General features: G+C 49.5%; 5 protein-coding genes across 5 annotated transcripts; 3 read left to right on the top strand and 2 right to left on the bottom strand.

Annotated features, from left to right (window-relative positions):
• Positions 1–25: 25 nt before the first annotated feature.
• Positions 26–2,061, bottom strand: BU24DRAFT_389902 (MFS general substrate transporter; the record flags this gene model as incomplete). Its single annotated transcript, XM_033525062.1, has 3 exons — positions 1,433–2,061; positions 679–1,385; positions 26–629 (listed from the first exon to the last, which is right to left on the bottom strand). The coding sequence occupies exons 1-3, from the start codon at positions 1,568–1,570 to the stop codon at positions 26–28; spliced, it is 1,449 nt and encodes a 482-aa protein (XP_033386511.1). The 5' UTR covers positions 1,571–2,061.
• A 3,227-nt stretch (positions 2,062–5,288) lies between these two features.
• BU24DRAFT_461131 (uncharacterized protein) lies at positions 5,289–5,707 on the bottom strand (the record flags this gene model as incomplete). The annotated part of the gene is made up of 2 exons (XM_033531870.1): positions 5,289–5,569; positions 5,632–5,707. 2 exons carry the CDS (start codon positions 5,705–5,707, stop codon positions 5,289–5,291), a joined length of 357 nt encoding a protein of 118 aa, XP_033386510.1.
• Positions 5,708–7,395: 1,688 nt separating this feature from the next.
• Positions 7,396–8,273, top strand: BU24DRAFT_344776 (uncharacterized protein; the record flags this gene model as incomplete). Its single annotated transcript, XM_033523415.1, has 2 exons — positions 7,396–7,853; positions 7,904–8,273. The coding sequence occupies 2 exons, from the start codon at positions 7,396–7,398 to the stop codon at positions 8,271–8,273; spliced, it is 828 nt and encodes a 275-aa protein (XP_033386509.1).
• Positions 8,274–9,123: 850 nt separating this feature from the next.
• Positions 9,124–11,790, top strand: BU24DRAFT_421176 (PNK3P-domain-containing protein). Its single transcript, XM_033527661.1, has 10 exons — positions 9,124–9,299; positions 9,353–9,510; positions 9,589–9,701; positions 9,796–10,125; positions 10,214–10,350; positions 10,422–10,561; positions 10,642–10,702; positions 10,766–10,914; positions 11,250–11,366; positions 11,502–11,790. The coding sequence occupies exons 1-10, from the start codon at positions 9,203–9,205 to the stop codon at positions 11,550–11,552; spliced, it is 1,353 nt and encodes a 450-aa protein (XP_033386508.1). The 5' UTR covers positions 9,124–9,202; the 3' UTR covers positions 11,553–11,790.
• A 1,776-nt stretch (positions 11,791–13,566) lies between these two features.
• On the top strand, positions 13,567–13,949 carry BU24DRAFT_166306 (uncharacterized protein). Its single transcript, XM_033521444.1, has one exon. It carries the CDS (start codon positions 13,654–13,656, stop codon positions 13,915–13,917), a length of 264 nt encoding a protein of 87 aa, XP_033386507.1. The 5' UTR covers positions 13,567–13,653; the 3' UTR covers positions 13,918–13,949.
• The last annotated feature ends 3,275 nt before the right edge of the window (positions 13,950–17,224 follow it).

Genomic DNA, 17,224 nt, shown 5'->3' with positions numbered 1-17,224 from the left:
CTGTACTTCAAATCTACATGTCTCCTTAAGGCGCATATCTAAATCCCTCCACCCCTTCCAAAGCAGGTCGGTGTCCTTCGTCTGCAAGCTTGTTCTGTCGCTTGAAGTACAGTGACATACAGAAGGTCAAGATAATATGCAGTATCTGCATGCTGATCGTCGCCCACATTCCGGGCAGATACATGGGCGCATCCTGGCTTCTGAAAATGGTAGATCCGCAGATACCGCCAGCAGCACCAACACTGATCATTGCTGCTGCAACCACGCCCTTCTTCTCCGGTTTGGCGGTCTGGTTCTGGCCGTACGCAAGGGTACCTGGGATATTCGCTTGAGTGCCCCAAATTGCGAGGTATAAACCAAAGTAGCGGACGCCCGGTGGTCCCGCGTATAGAATGATCAAGAGACCTACGATGGCCATGAGCGCTTGAAAGCACATTACCGGCCAGCGGATCCTCAGCTTGTCGGATAGATACGCCATCCCGAGACTGCAGATGATGGCGAAGACGTATGGCGGCGAGGAGAGCAGCTGTGCCTTTGCATAGTCGAAGCCCATGCCCTGACGTAGAATGATGGGTTTGAAGAAAGCGAGCGAGTACACGCTCGACGCTGAGATAAAGTACTGAATGGAGCTGGGTACGGGTCAGTAGGATTTCATCGTCGCTTGCAAACGCAACTTACTATACTCCAATCTTCCAGTCGAAAAGCATCTTCAGGGACTCCTTCGCGGTGGGGTGCACCACTTCGGTATTCTCTCGCTCTTGCCTGACCCGGGTGATGGCGATGTGCTTCTGTCGAGGAGTCAAGAATGTGACGCGCTCTGGAAACTCGATTAGGAAGAACGGTGACACCAATCCTGCAACGATGGTGACGATGCCCTCGATAATGAAGATCCATCTCCAGCCTGAACGATACATGCCGTCTCCTACTCGGATGAGCGACAAGGCGTACGCAAAGATTGGACCGAAGCCGGATGCGAGTAGAGAAGCCATGTAGAAGATGGACACTCTCCGAGCGGTTTCGAACTGACGATACCACGATCCGATGATGAAGACTGAACCGGGGAACAGACCGGCCTCAAAGACACCAAGAAAGGCTCGTAGAACGGTCAGGGCCTTCCAGTCATTCACAAAGCCCATTCCAAGTACACAGCATCCCCACGCAATGATGAGGAAGCTCAACCACCATCGTGCGCCAATACGTCGGATGACATAGTTGGAGGGCAGTTCGAAGATTGCATAGCCGATGAAAAACACCAGAAGGGCGATGGAGTAACGGGATCCTATGTCCAAGCGAAGGTCCTCCGCTAGGCCAGCAATATATGCCGCAGAGATGTTGGTGCGATCGAGGAGAGAAAGTCCGAAGACAAAGCAGAGCATGGGAAACACCTGAGTCTGTTAGGTCCAACTCATTTCATATATCGCACTCGACATACTCTAAAGTCAATCTTCCATACTAGCTTTCTCTCCTCTTCTGGTGTCCAATCCCTGTTGCTGACTTCCTCATTGATCGAGGTGGCAGGAGAATTGTTTCCAATCTTCTCTTCGTGAGTGGGGAGATCTTTATCTGCCATCTTGGTGCTTTTATCAGAGTTGCAATGAGAGATGCTCTAGGCCTCTATCTCCAGCGAAGACAAGGAATACATATATGTCACTCTATCATAGCCACAATTGGTACCAAGCCCTCGGATAGATGTTCGAGATCCCAAAATGCCCAAATCTCGCCCAATGCCGCTGTTTCCCAGCTTGTTTCCCCGGACGACCCCGCAAACATATTTGGTGATGGCAGGAGGTCGGATAGCGGACTACCGCGCTATTACATGTGCCCAGACGTATGCTGAGAAAATGCTAAGCAATACCAAGCAAGCACTCCGTTAATGTATTTGATTTCATAGGACGATGGATTGATATTGGTTGTGTAGCCGATATCTCCCTGTCGGTTACTTGGTGTTGTAGCCGTGTCTTTGCACGGCCAAGTCAATTGTGGGTTTCTTCCTTTATATAGTGGTGTCTTGTCTGCCTTCATTCAGGTTGCTAGAGATTCATACGGACCGACTCGCTTAACGATGACTCGTTTGTTGATAGAATAGAACCATTCAATCATCATATTATCTACCTTTGGGTGAAGCATTTACAACGCGGTAGTCGTCAGATTAAGAGATCGAATAGATTGCATCGGCTGGGATGGCGGGCATTTTACTAGACTCACTCGTGTCCAAGTAAGGACCTACACGCGAGGACCAGAATAGGAAGTTCACGCTCTCATTCCTCGGTAATTTTCAACATGGCGGATGTGGGTATGCATGTCGAAGGGTTTTGGCGCTGCATACCTCTTTTGTGCATTAGCATTGCCAGCTCACATGGTCACTCTGCCGTTGGGCGTTCATCAGTGATGCGAACAACCAGAGATCGGATAATGGGGGCCAGAAGCAATTTCGAGGAAGAAGATTACTTCCTTCAGTAAAATTATTCCAAAATTCGAGACATGCTTCTAGAGGTTATTTCACGCTCTGTACTATCTAGATGGGGACATGTATATTTCTCGGCACACTCGGCCCTCCACATAGACGCAAACATATATGTATCTATGACCCGCAAGACAGCAAGTAACTTTTCAGTTATTTGCCAATCTCCATTTTCAAAATCAGTGAGAATCAGTATTCTCATGCTAAAGTAGAGTGAGAATTGCATTGGTCGTACATTCTTATTAGTTTTAACTATCCATAGTCTAAGAAAGTAATTCTGGAGTTACTTCCACGACCCAATTACCCAAGGGACAAAATCACACGTCTCGCAAGTGAACATTACAGCAAGACAACAAGCTACAAAGCATCGAGTCTGCTTGAACTTTAAAGGTACAGCGTTTGATCTGCTTCGAACGGATATCACGGCCCGTAGTCGGTGACCTATGCTGTATTCCCATAAGTTAATAGCGATGAGGACATATAAACCACCAACCTGTGGAAAACGGGAAAACTATCACCTACGGCAGTATAGTTTCTGAAGCAGAAAAATTCTGCCTAGATAAGTACATACATACATGTACATGAGGAATAAGTAACGGCACGTCCCTATGTCATCGAAGAAAAGAAGAAAGAGTCTTTTGCTTGACATGTCAACTAAGAAACATGCACTTCTATCGTCAAATGACGTTAGAACACTCCTTCCTAGCTACTCGCCATGTCTCCTTCGCATCATACAATATGCCTCTGACGATGTTTCCATCAATGGGCCAAAGACAAGTAGGTATATTCACAATACTCATGTCCACCCGCACATGTATGAACACAATAGCCCAGACTATGCAAAGGACAATTGAGTCGGTCGGAGCAATGAACCACCACCTCTTTCTTCGTTGCAACTCCTCAATGAAGTACGTAAGTACATACGTAGGTTTAAAATTATATCATACCATTCTTTCAACCCTTCCATCATGCATGTAGCCTAGCCTTACGAGCATTTCGAACATTCTGTTCCCTCTTCGCCACGTAAGATTAGGATCCCCGCATGATCATTCTTGCGGTTCTCAGTATTACTATAATGACGACTGTGGCGGTCATGCTTGTTTAAGATGTAAATGTGAATCAGTCGATCAAATAGATCACTCGTTGTCGGGAGCATCTACGGGCTGACAGGCCGTCGGTAGTCCGGGTGCACTCGCTTACGAGGTACGGGCACGGGGGTGTGCGCATACAAAGTACATTCTTCGTTTTGCATCATGGAATACGAGAAAGACATGACGGATGAACAAAAGAAACCCTGTTGTAAGTGTGAGCAGTATCTAGAACTAGCTGTTGCATCGAAGTTGTGGTGAACGCAGGAATCAAGTGTGGAACCTCGATTCCCAAGTTTCCCATAATGGTCGAATATCAAAATATGTGTGCATGGCATAGGAATTGGTATGGAGTACAGTATACAATAACTACATCTCTCTCCACACAGAGGGACAATGTGCTGCAAAATTGGTGCGTTATGCGTAGGGATACTAATAGTAATAGTTCTCTCATGCGAACTCATGGACACCCATCCACAATTACATCACCTAGCTCCTTGACATTATTCGAGTACTCCGTAGTTAATTTCGAAAAAAAAAAAAAACGTGTAGGCGTCCACACGCTGGGCGAGCTTCAGATCTGCATCGTTGTTGGAGAATTGTACAGTATAATGTGTAGTGGTAGTGGCAGGTGGAGGAGAAGGAGGAGCTCCGCTGCGAACGAGTTCTCCAACGGGCAACGCGCAAGTCAGATTAGGAATATCAATTGGCAATGCCCACCCATTCTGCGTTGCTTATCAGGGCGGGCGGGCGGGGGCGAGCGCGCGCGATATCGGTCGGTAGCCAATTCCGAGCTGGTGGTCCGCCGCTACGGGCGAGGCAAGGGAGTCGTTGCGTTTTACCTGTAAGAGACAGGTATTTTGCCTGTAGTAGCCTGGAGATGCCTACAAAGAGTGTCTGGAATACGTGATTGTGTGTGGGGATGTGGTGATTTGGTGGCGAGATGTTCTGCTGATTTGACAGCTGCTTTTCGGCTGCAGGGCTAGATTGCCATTTTGGAGAGTCCTGTATGCGTATGTATGCGTTTGCACATGGTTCGGTATATGTGAATGGATGAATGGTCTTGGGTTATCTATCAAATGTCTTGACTTGTTACTTGTTCACTTGTTGGTTTTTTTGATTCTGCATTACTGTGGGCGCTACTGCTGTATCTTCGAGTATGATTATGTACCTACAGACGCATAATGTGTTGGTCCTCGGTTGGTTCTTGATGCGCGCAACGCGTGATTGGTCAGCCATCCTCCGTGTTTCGACTTCTTCGTTCATCTGATATCACGGTTATAGATGGAGGAGGACATGATATTACAGTTTGAAATGTTTTTGATTTGGACATAATACTTAGGAGGTGATACGTTGAGTGATCGACCTCATAGAAATACTCTCTTCATATGGATGTAGGCCGTCCGTATAGGTCTGATACGATTTCTTCTCATCAAGAACCGCCCGCCGTGAATGCCAGTCTTGGGGGGTATAACATCGCAATAGCAGCCAGTCTAATGCTTTTGGGTGGTAACAACACAATAACCCAAACGACCCAATGACCATTTTTGTTGAATGAAAGTCGCATGCTGTTCATCATTCTTCTCTCGTCTTCTCTCGATCCTTCACGTTCTTTTCGCTACATCGCCCGTGCGCAAGGCAAAGCTACGTCCGTGCCATTTCTTTTGTCGAGTTGTGCGCATTTTGTGCACATCGCTATCCATCCATGGGTGATCGGCTTCCCCTCACGGAGGATTCGCCTATGCGTATGTGCTGGCACCGCCAGACTCGACCGCCTCGATCTCGGCCTGGGTCCATGCCAATCGCTGGAAGCGCTGGGGGAGCTCGCTGCGGTCGAAGTGGAGACCCTTTCCTGCCTCGACAGGGCCAAGCTGAGAGCCAGGCCTTCCACCGATGGTGGAGTACTGGGAGGATTGGTTCAAAGGACCGTGCTGCTGGGCCTTCTTGCGGTAGGAAGCGAAGGAGTCGGGGAGAGACTGGCTGGGAGAGGCAGGGTGGACGTGAGGGGTGTGGTCAACCTCTGTGAGTAATGTTAGTTTTCGCTTGCCATGGATATAGTTTCGTTCAGAAGGGCGCGCCTACGAGAAGGAATGGCTCGCTTGCCGAGGAAGCGGATCATGGGCTGCCTCTGCTGGAGGAGAACTCGAGTGGCGTTCATTGTGAATGTGGTGTTGTTTGTGGGTGTAGTTGGTTGTGGAGAGAGCTGTCGTTCTTTCTGAGAGAGCGAGTGGTATGCGGTGCGGATTGGCGAATGCAACAACTCGAGAATTGGCGGTTTCGGGTGAACTAAATGTGTCGAAAGCTGCGATGGTACGAATTGAGGTGAGTATCGAGGTTGTCGATAGGTGGATGGGGGGTGGAGAGTGAGTGTGGGTGTGTTGGAAGAAGAAGGATGGGAAGGTGGGAAGAGAAGAGGGAAGATGCGGAGGGGAGACGGGCTAGACATAAAATAATGCCAGAGATGGATGGGAACTCGAAGGATGAGCTCCCACCCACCAAATGCACCACCACCCACCCGTCCGCCCACCCACCACAGGCATTTACTCCTCCCTCTCCACCCTCCGCCCTCTCTCATTCTCTCCCATCCTCCTCCCGCGTACACAGTAAGATGGAAATGGGATAGATCGTGGATCATGGGCACACAATTGTTACAGACGGAGACTAGCGACCGGCTGATTTCCAATCCAAGCAGGACCGACACTCGGAATTGTTCGTCGCCATTCTCGAATTGTTAACTCCATCCAACCATGAAAATTCGCTACGTGGGCGGTACGGGCGGGTTCGGAATCGGTGGGCGCCCTTCAGTCAAGTCACTATTGCATGATTCCTTGTTTTGGTATTACTGTACTGTACTGTGTATTACTACTCGTAGCATTTGAGACAACAACGCGTAGTTCAATGGATGAACGGAATGGAATGGCCCATCTATTGCCATCATTCGCACACACTTGCAGAGTGGGAGTACACTTGCGCCCTCTAGACAATACGCCGCTTCAAGACGGAAGACGCAAGAATGAAGATCATCCCATAGTCGACTGACCATCTTTCTTCCCTCCGCCCTCTCCATTATTCACATCCATTTGTTCCATCCGTCTCCCCACCTCCGAACATGGAGGAGAGGAGGGATTGCATTACCTACTACGGCCATTACCCCAAACATTGTTACCCGTCCTATGAGTATCACTTTCCACCTCCATCCATAGTAGACTATGTGAACCCTTTGGAGTAATTTGCCCCGGGATGCTTCACAGGCAGTCTTCACACCACCTCCAGGCTACGGAGTACTTGCACATGTCCATGTATACTTACTCCAGTTTACCTACTCGTACTCGTACCCTGTCTGCCTTACCCTGCCCTACCCGTAACTCCTCCCCCTCTCCCACCATGAATCACTGCACATCTTCAATTTCGCCATAGGCGGGGCTCATAGGACGGTTCCGCGTGTACAGCGTGTGCATCCGAATCGGCTCCGATGCCTGGACATATTTCTTTCTACTCGTAGATAGATCATCGTATGCAATTGCATACACTTCTTAGTTCTAGGAGTGCTCCGTAGTAACAATAGTAATAATCACAATGATCGTGGTGGATCTCTTCATTCCTCATACCGACTTACACATGCCATCCAATCGCAAACATCCCCCAAATCGCCGCGGACAAGCTTGCCCTCTGCCACCACGCTTGCGCACGCGTCCACCCACGCGTCCCCCACAACCTTGAACCTTCTATGTATGCCCTGGCCCAGGCCGTGCCCGTGTTAGCTCTTACTTCTCGAAAATCTACGGACTAACAACGGCCATAGGGCATACTGCTTGCCACGACCTTCCATCCGTCCATCCATCCGCCATGTACGAGTTGCTGCTCTACGGCCAGGTCCCCCAAACCCGCCATGAGCAAGTCCTGAAGGTCCTCGCGGGCGTTGCCGCCATGCAGCCCCGCCGGATCGTCAAACGTCACATTGTTTACAGGCCGACGCGAGAACCGGAGGAACCAGGCTCGAACCTGCGACGCGGCGGTAGTCAAGCTGTTGCTGTGAAGAACACAGCTCGACCCGGCGGTTCGAAGCCTCTATACTTCACACACCTCGTTCAGCGCCTGCCCGAGAGCTTCGAGCGCGAGAACACCCGATCCACAGAGGACGACCCTGCCGTAGCCAAACAAGATGCCGTTTCGGAATCGCAGTGGTCTCACGAATGGCATGATCTTCCTGATCCGGTAGATAGAGGCGTGCTCGTTCGGCAGACCACCAACAGCGGTGCTATCGAGGGTAATGCCCACGCCTATGCCATTGCTCTGGGTAACAAGTAAGTTGCAATCGCTCGTTGCGCCTCGAACGATACTGACTCCATGCCAGATTCGTGTCCGAGTTCTACATTGAGGGCAATCAATACGTGCTCGGAAATGTCGTCATCTTCCTCCACCGCATCCTTCACGAGCCTGGCGTCCGATCTCTCGAGACCGAGCCAAAGATAGACCTCCCGTCTTTCTCCGCACTCTCACCCCTAGACCCGAGCGGGGCATACATTCTCGAGGCGAAGATTCGCGTACAGGACTTGAACAACCCTGCGCTGCTAGATACGGGAATACAAGAGCTCCAGGGGTTCAAGAAGCACATGAAAGGTTGTGTGGAATTGCATGTGCCAGACCGACTCACGTTGGACACACGTGTAAAATATCAGCCGAGGGGTATCGCCCCACCAAATCATCAAGTCGCTGCCCGATGAAACTCGCATGTGGCTATTTAATATCAGAAAGGCTAGACGCCTACGGACAAACTGATGCCTTTCGTACTTGAAGAGAGTCGCCGGCTCGTAATGATAACCAGGTCAGAGTCGGCCTGCTTGACTTCTATTGATTGGACCCGGAACATAGAAGTAGCTGCTATGTATCGGCACGGTAGAGAATGTTGATGCCGGAAGTACTCTCTACGCAGCACACTTTGGGTAATCGCTGCAGATTCGGTGTTGTCTATCGCACTCAACTCTATGCGACGGTCTACCAATAGCCTATAATGCAGTTGTGGACTGGCAGTACGACCACATCAGAGTAGCTTTCGATCGCCTCGGTCGTCTTGCAAATAGGACCTAATGAGGCCATGGGGGACTGGATAAATGATAAGGCGCATCAAGTGCTGAAGCGCTTCATCTTTATAGGCCCACTTTGGAGAGCTTCCCAGAGAAAGTGTTCATATAGTTTCTAAGTAGTTGTCTTAGGCACCTAGGTACACAGCAGCAATAAGAAATATCTGAGAAGCTTCGAAATTGGTTTTTGGTTTTTGAGAAAACTTGTAGACAGTTACTGATTTCATGTGAGCCTGAGAATATATTCCCATCGATCGTAGATCTTAGCAGGTGCCTGAGTAAACATTTATAGTTAATTCCTATACATGCTGTGCCGCATAATATTGATCAAATTGCAAAGATAAGTCAAACTATACATGTTGACAAGACTCAATAAACGTTATATCTATTCAATGTGGTGAGTGATCATCGTGTCTTGCACGTGCCTACGCGAGTTCGCGTTTTGCGCGATCAGATCCCGTAACTTCCCACTCTGACAACCATCAAAAGGTCATCGACAACGACCACGAGTGTAAATTGATTAGTGAAAAAGGGGCCTATCAATGCAGGCATATTACTACTGATCATTCGAGATGTCTGATCGCCCTGCAATATCAAAGCGGCCAAGCTCAAATGATCGCGGAGTCTCGCCGCCGCCAGCAAAACGCAAACAGCAGTCCACAACGACAAGTGAGTCTTCCTCACGCAGGGATGCTATCGAATGATACTAAAAATCTCTCAAGGCAAGGCAGTTGCCAATTTCTTTACTCCAGCATCCAAGAAAGAACCCGAGAAGATGACATGGCGTATCGTCAACGAAAGTCTTCTCATCGGTCGGTACAATGCTGCTGCACAACTCATACCGAAAGCAGGTAGACGGAAAATAGCAGCATTTGACTTCGTACGTCCTCCTTAGCTGTTGATTGTCACGAGGATTGGGCAGGATGAGTTAGTGCTAAATGCTTCATTTGCGCCGTAGGATTCAACATTGATTACGCCGGCCTCTGGGAAGCGATTCGGCCGAGATGCAACGGATTGGAAATGGTGGCACAGCAGCGTCCCTGGGAAACTACGAAGCTTGCATGACGACGGGTGAGTGACTTCTAGCGAGGTCGAAGATGCCTTCTGCGAGTTGGTTCTACATGGCACGAGCAGTAACGTTAACCCGATTTTGTTGAGGAGATAGGTATCTCGTGGCCGTCGTGAGCAACCAGGGCGGCATAAGTTTGAAGCCCAACCCGAAGACCGTCAAGAGCGACCAGAAACGGCTGGCCGATTTCAAGGGGAAGGTTTCAGCTGTATTCACGCAGCTGGACTTGTCAATCTCCGTGTATGCTGCAACGGCCAGGGATGGGTATCGCAAACCCAGGACGGGGATGTGGCAGGAGTTGCTTGAGGACTACGACCTCGAAGCCGCAGATGCCGTGGATCTAGAGAACTCCTTTTTCGTTGGAGATGCAGGTGGCCGTGAGGCAGTGACGGGAGGCGTGCCAAAAGACCATTCATGTGGCGACAGGTCTGGAAAATCCCACGTCCTGCGATTGTGTTGCATGCATATCAGGAATATTGTTGAGAAAAGAAAACATGTGCTAACTATGTCTTAGAGACTTTGCTGCAAACGTTGGCATTGCTTTTCACACTCCCGAGGAATACTTCTTGCAGGAGAGCGTGAGACCGTTCGTTAGAGAGTTTGATCCAACCGTTTTTCTCGACGAAGTGGCCGCGAAGCCAGAATCTGCGAGTATGTACATGGATCCGCAAGCCACAGGGGGAAGTTCCTACCATTCAGCAACTAACATCTGGATGCTGCAGCCCAAAAGCCATTCGAGAACACCAACCCGGTCGACATTGTGCTGTTTGTCGGCAGTCCGGGTGCAGGAAAGTCGTCTTTCTATTGGAGGCATCTTCAGCCACTGGGATACGGTCGTGTGAATCAAGACATTCTCAAGTCTGTATGTGTTGCCTACAATAGTATCCGGAGCACAGCACGTGCTGTGTCACTCCCCGCCTCTTGAGTAACCGTGTGAAACAGCGCGAGAAGTGCCTACAGGCTGCCACGGCATTCATCCAAGAGGGGACATCTGTAGTCGTAGGCACGTTCATCACATTTCTCTCCAGATGGCATGCAGCCCACCGTCGACTAACAACGTTGACAGACAACACCAATGCAGATCCTGACACGCGGGCGCACTGGACGGCCCTGGCTAAGAAGCTCAACGTACCGATCAGATGCGTCCTCTTCACTGCCTCGCCTAAGCTATGCGAACACAACGATACCGTTCGCGCCTTGAATGTCGGTCCGGAGGTACGTTCCCAACACATTTTGTCGGCCCTTGTCTGCCCAGCATCAGGCTGCATGAGCTCGCTTGCGAATGCTTGCAACGCCAGGACCTTGCGGAGCACGTCCCTGGGCAGCATCATTTGTTGTGGGGAAACCCATGCGGCCTGGACATGGAAGATCCTCGACACCAGATTCAGTGCAGACGGCCCGTCTAGCAAGCCATGATTCAAAGTCATTCTTTCGTGAACGGTCTCCACCAGTTGCTCATCGCAACAGGAAGGCTCCGAACGACCGCCGTCAGAGCGGCATGGCATCAAGACGAACTCCACAAAGTGCGTGCTAACTTTAAGAAATTATAGACTAACCCCGAGTCCCGCCAAATTCTCCCGAAGCTCGCCTTCACGGGCTACGCGTCACGCTACCGCGAACCACAGGACGCGGAGGGATTCCAAGACATCGTTAAGGTTGACTTTCAGGTACGTCGTTTGAACCCTTGCATTTTTAACAAAAACTTTGTTTGATTGCACCTGCGATCGGTGTTATATCCGCAACAAAAACGATGAAACGGCATGACACGACAAAATCGATGCTGACAGCGGGAATATCAATAGTTCGAAGGCAATGACGAGCAGAAGCGTTTGTGGAGCCGTTACTGGCTTTGAACGGCGCCGAACAGGCCACCCGACGGAACACCAGAACGAGGCAAGGCGTTGTGGAGATTGGAAAAAAAACTGGTCAAGGCCGGTTCACTCGACCGACTCATCGGCCATCGACCATCGAGCAGTTGTCGTCGTCTTGATATCCCAACCAGATTAAACATTACCGACCCGCATTTCTTCCAATCTTGTTCACTCATTAGATCTGTTGATCAAATGTTCTAGACAATTGCCGATCACATAGCTACTTTACGCTGTGTTCTCTTCGCTTCCGTGACTTTTCTTTCTCGTTGCCGTGTTTCTGACCTTCGCTAAGGATCTTGCATGCTTCCCGTGTGTATGGTTGCAATCGCCTATTTGGGACGAAGGCAAGAGATGTATGCTCTCGGAGTCTAATCCTCCACGGCCTACCCACCTTCCTAACACTGTAGGGCAATGTTACAATCTACCTCGTACCTACTACCTACACAGTACATCGTACACCATTAAATTCACATTGAAGAATCGAAAACAAACTCTGGAGCTAATGCAATGACGGACATACTGCTTACTGGCTTGATTGTGGGGAGCCCGGTGCGGCAGCGGTAGCAGCATATGGTAAAGGTTGCGACGTGAAACGAACCCGCTTGTTGATATCGATGTCGTTGTGCTCATAGTCGTGATGTAACAAACATGACACCTTCCCCATCAGCCAAGCTCATAATCGCATTTCCTCTGGTGGATGGGGAAAAGCACTTCCTCGGTAGACACAAAGGCATGTGGGATTGCGAGGATGTGTTTGGAAAGCCATTTGTTGTGCAAAATTCGATGCTCCTGAGTTGAGCAATTGGAAAATTACCTTTATAGTTGTTCATTCGCAGGATCTCCCCACGTTTTTTTATTCTTGTTCAATGGAAAAAAGTAATACTGGTGTTGTGCGATTGTGTGTATTTTTGATTCTTTTCACATGGTATTCTTCCATCTTGCCGTAGAGGAATTCTAGAATAGGAATTGCGAATGATTATTTTCTATTTTCTATTTTTCATGTTCATGAGGATAATGTTGAAGTGAATCTATGTATGTATCATACAGACAAAGTCGCAATTATTATTCGATCTAGTAGGTACTCCATCCTAGACGCTGGTATCTCAAGGTTAGCTGGTATGGACGGGCGTGCGTGCATGCGTTACAAGAACACGTGGGAATCGAGTGTGTGTGGGGGAACATATTCAATTCCCACGGTACTAGATACCAATACCAAATACCACGTTCTTTGCAGACAACAATACGAGTAATTGAGAGGGAGTAATTAGTACCATACATACTCATAGAAGGAAGCATGGAAAAGAATGTTCTGGTCGTTGTACGAGTACCATGGGGAAAACCGCCCAGTCAGAAGGCGTGAACGCCGATGGAATGGATGGAATGGGCCTTCTTACTTGCTCCTTTGGTTCTGGTTTGGAATTTGGAATGGTGGTTCAGGGTCGCGTGCGCTTTCGAGAACCGCTGGTTGACATGACGGATGAAGAACCAGAAACCGCACGCCCCGAGTATTCTTGCGGATCGAGCACCCGCTCACTCATGGTTGGGGCGAAGGGGAGGCGAGGTGTGCTATCCGTTGCCATCGACGTCGTTGCCATCACCGTGGCCGTGGCCCGCCGCCGTGACGCGATGGTGTCTGGTAACGGGTAGAAGACTCCAGATTCCAGACTGGCGGTCCCAGGTATGTATGGTACGTAACGGTCCGCATTGTATCATCGCCCTCGTGCTTTTACGCAGCAATTATTCATACGAGTACGAGCAATAACGGAACGATGGGGATGGAAAGGCTCCGCGTTCGATGTTTGGATTACTAGTGAAGAGATATATGACGTCGTTTACGAGGTGCCGTGGCCGTGATGTGGAGGAAATGACAACGAGCGCCACGTAGGTACCTACTGTGTAGGTAGACAAATTGTACCACATGGAGTAGACATGAATAGATATAGAGCCTTGGCTTTGACATCACGAGAAGAGTAATTATGAGAAGAGAGAAGGACAGATGGTGAGGGTTTGATTATCGGGCCGTTGTATCGACAGGTTACGCGGAGGAGACTGCGTGCAACGTACAATTGGTCGAACCGTCTCTATGACATTGTTCGAGGGAAGACGGTGCAAGATAGATAGCTCACTGTGGTTATTTCTTCCCTTTTCGTCCAGCTCTGCCACGTCGAAGACAGAGGCAGGGTCGATTTTGATTGGAGAACAATTGTGCGGTTCCGTGGGGATGAGAATGGGCAATATCGTGGGGGACTCCAGAGTACTGGAGTGTTTGGATATTACAACACAGGAAAATTGTCAAATCCGACCAATTACAATGTGTATGTACGGAGTATTCTGTATGTTCAAATGATCTATCGTTTATACTACCTAGTATGGTAGTTTTCTCTTACCGCATATGCGATGCATGCGCTTTATCAATATGGGGGTAGGAACCGGTAGATTTTTTTGACAACGTGGAGCATGGAGACAGGACTAGACAGAACATGAACCGGGAAACTCGTCACAAGTCCCGGTGTCGTTGCCGGCGCGGCGCCTATGTTGTTGCTTCGCTTGCCTATCCTGCCTGACCCAGCTGCGTGTAATATGTACTTCAACTCAAAAGGTATCTCTACATGGCCACTTGTAATTGGAAGAGAGGGAGGTGTTTGTCGAATAAGCAGCGGAGGATATGCAGCCGTGCCTGGCCTGAGGATATATTATCGACAGGGAATGAGCATGAACATCTTATTATTGATTTCAGTTCTCTTCTGCTCCATCGAATGATGGTTGGATGAGCGCAGAGAGGATGGACATGATTGGTTGGAAAGGATGTCAAGCCCTCCCTCGTCAGCGTCGCATGGCCACGCCTCCGGAGGTAGAAATCCAATATTCAATCGTTGGGAGGCACGAGGGTAGGGCTATGCGAAAATGCATGTTTCTGTACAGAACCATGCAGGTGTCAAGTATGAAATGAACCAGTGATCATCTACGGGGGGGCATGGCATACAGATTGCATTGGCAACCACCAACAGGGCTCGCAAAAGAAAGAGAGAGGGTGTGCGGGTGTACAGGACTACTGTATGTAAGACGGGTGGGGAAAGGGGAAACGGACGGGAGGATGGTGAGTGTGTGTGGTGAATGGGTGCCGCTGTCGTCATGGGCGTTGTGGGCGTCTTTTCGTCATGGGGGGTCATCGATGAAATGGAGGGTTTCGAAATGAGAGAGGTTGGGGAGCAGAATACGAGTTGGGAGAAGTGTGATTGGGAATTCTCTTGAGATAGTCGATGAGATGGCTGATGATTGTGTACGGCACAGTACGGGTACGAGGACCAGTGTGCCGTGCTGGGCGTTGGGCGTGGATGGTGACAGAGCACCGGGAAGAGCTGTAACAACTCGTACTCGTAACTGTACTGTAGTGTTTAGGTGGTGACCACATCTTGGTTGTAGCGAATCGAGGCATCGAAGATCGGCGTCGCATCGGCCGGTCGGCGGTCGATCAATCCCAACGAATCGTTTTCGGGCCTGGCCCTGGATGCTTGGCATGAAGAACTTCAACACAGCAATCACTCACTCCTTGCAAGTATCTACTCGTACTGGTAACTGTAGGGAGTACGAGGAGATGCACAGGAACAGCTTCTAACCGATCATCTCAACGTTCCTCACCCGCTGCCCCGGCCCTCCGTCGCGAACCGCTATGGCTGCTGGGCTTGCATCAGTGCGATCGAGTTTTCAACACTACGGACTTTTCACGAGCAGTTCGTCAAGTCTAGTTGCGCGGAGGATACCTCGACTCGTGGGTAGGATTCCCTCCAATGGCTTGTCTGCCAGGATATTGGTGGTCAATTTTAAAATGATAGATAATATTTCGCCCGTCTGTCGTGCGACCAGCTCGTCACTGAACAAAGATTACTAATTGTGAAGTACCCTCCGGGATCCTTTTCCCCCCTTAGAAAGCAAAGAGGACAGGGCGTTATCCTGCTGGCGCAGTGTCGTTCGTTCGTTCGTTTCTTGTCGGCTCTTGTGGGAAAGGATGGGATGGATGCGCTGGCGGGTTCCCTGGAGGGCCTTACGACATGATTTACCTAGGTACCCGTGCTTGACGTTGGTGAGAATGAGGTGAGGCATGAGGCGTGAGCCGAGGCGTGCATGTTCGATACGAGCACCTGCCAGCGTGTGCCTGACAGGAATCATAGGATGGGTGAAGGCCAGGCCTAGAAAGGATTCCTTTTCCCTAAACTCTCTTCCTCTTCCTCGGCAAGGTGGTTATGGTATCTACCTCGCAGGCCCGAGTTACATACATCTATCCGTTCCAACTCGTACACGGTACTCCGTACACATCCTCGTACAAGTACTCTGTTGTACGAGTAGGTAGAGTAACTGGAAGAGCCAAAAAGAAAAAAGACAGCCCGCCAATCAGCAAACGGGCAACGGCTTGATTCTTCACTCTCGACCCCGTCGCCCTTCTCCGATTGGTCCGCAATGGTGGACGACGGACTCTCCCCTCGGCTCCCCTGCCCTGGCCTGTACCTGGCTTCTCCCAGCCACCACCGGAGTTTCCCTTCGCCGTTTTGTCCATGTGGTAGTTAATTTAGTAACGGACGGTCTTTTTTGGATTGATTCCAAATGTGCGCAAGAGAAGAAAAAAACCAGAGGGCAAAAATTCGGCCCTAGAATTCCCTAGAAGGCCTAAGTGATTTAGTCTGCTCCTATGACCACACCCTCCCAGAGTTCCAAAGCCGTCGTCGCAGAGCGATTCGTGTAGTTAGGCACGGTAGTTAGAGGAGAGAGACGCATAGGTAATACTTTTTGGTCGAAACATACCAAGGGGCAGTAGTCAGGCGTTTCGAAACATATGGATGTCAATGACTCGAATTAAACTCCAGATCATGGTTTTGAAACCGAAACGACGATGAAGGTTACCAGCGCAATGGGACTTGTTTGTTTTTGTTTTGTTTCGACTCCCGCGAAGATCTCGTCGATCATCAATTCCCCTCGTTGGCCTCGAACGTCTCCGTCGCAACAACAAGAATAAGCAAAAGGGGAGGAAACAGCTTCCCGATGCGCCCCGATGGCATGAGAATCCATCGTAGCACTCGGGGCCGTTATGAAGGAAGGCTGCTGTAAGGCCTTCCACGTTAATTATACTGTGTAATAAATCGCACGAATTGGGATTGAGGTCAATGAGTTCCTTCCCTCCATCGTGCATCGCCTGATGCTATGTGGCCAGAAGACAATCAATTGATTGCCTCTCTCTTCCATCTGAGACCGTAACTACCGGTGTACGGAGTAGATGTCTGTGTGGATGTCTACCAAAGTATCGTAGGGTTCGTAGTCTGTAGGGAGGCCACCTGACCTGTCCTCACCTCACTATCAACTTAGTTGCCCGCGAGAGTTGGTAACTCAACCGAGCAATTACCTCTCGCTCTTTCACACAATCCATCGTTTCGTATTTTCTTTTTCATTTCGCACCAATGATATAGAAGGACTTTTGGCATTTGTTGGTAATGGAGATGGATATGAGGGGTAAGTTCGTGGATAGGGTTCACAGGTCACAGTTTCGGGTCATGATTTCGGTTCTCGGCTCGAAATATCATTTCGACTCTTTGCTGTTTCAAACATATGTGGTGAAGGGAAAGTTACCAGAGTTATACTCTCGGATTCAAATTCAAATTTGACTT

This window comes from Aaosphaeria arxii, assembly GCF_010015735.1.
Source record: "Aaosphaeria arxii CBS 175.79 unplaced genomic scaffold BU24scaffold_3, whole genome shotgun sequence".
Classification (NCBI taxonomy): Eukaryota; Fungi; Ascomycota; class Dothideomycetes; order Pleosporales; genus Aaosphaeria; species Aaosphaeria arxii.
Note: the sequence above shows the minus strand (reverse complement) of the source record. Positions and strands in the feature narration are given on the sequence as shown.

What these genes read in the sequence shown, in the direction of transcription:
- BU24DRAFT_421176 (XM_033527661.1), top strand. Translation starts at nt 9,203, where the DNA reads ATGTCTGATCGCCCTGCAATATCAAAGCGGCCAAGCTCAAATGATCGC. An exon ending in AAATAGCAGCATTTGACTTC is followed by an intron (nt 9,511 to 9,588) that starts GTACGTCCTCCT and finishes TTTGCGCCGTAG; the next exon opens with GATTCAACATTGATTACGCC. An exon ending in TCGTTAAGGTTGACTTTCAG is followed by an intron (nt 11,367 to 11,501) that starts GTACGTCGTTTG and finishes GAATATCAATAG; the next exon opens with TTCGAAGGCAATGACGAGCA.
- BU24DRAFT_166306 (XM_033521444.1), top strand. Translation starts at nt 13,654, where the DNA reads ATGACATTGTTCGAGGGAAGACGGTGCAAGATAGATAGCTCACTGTGG.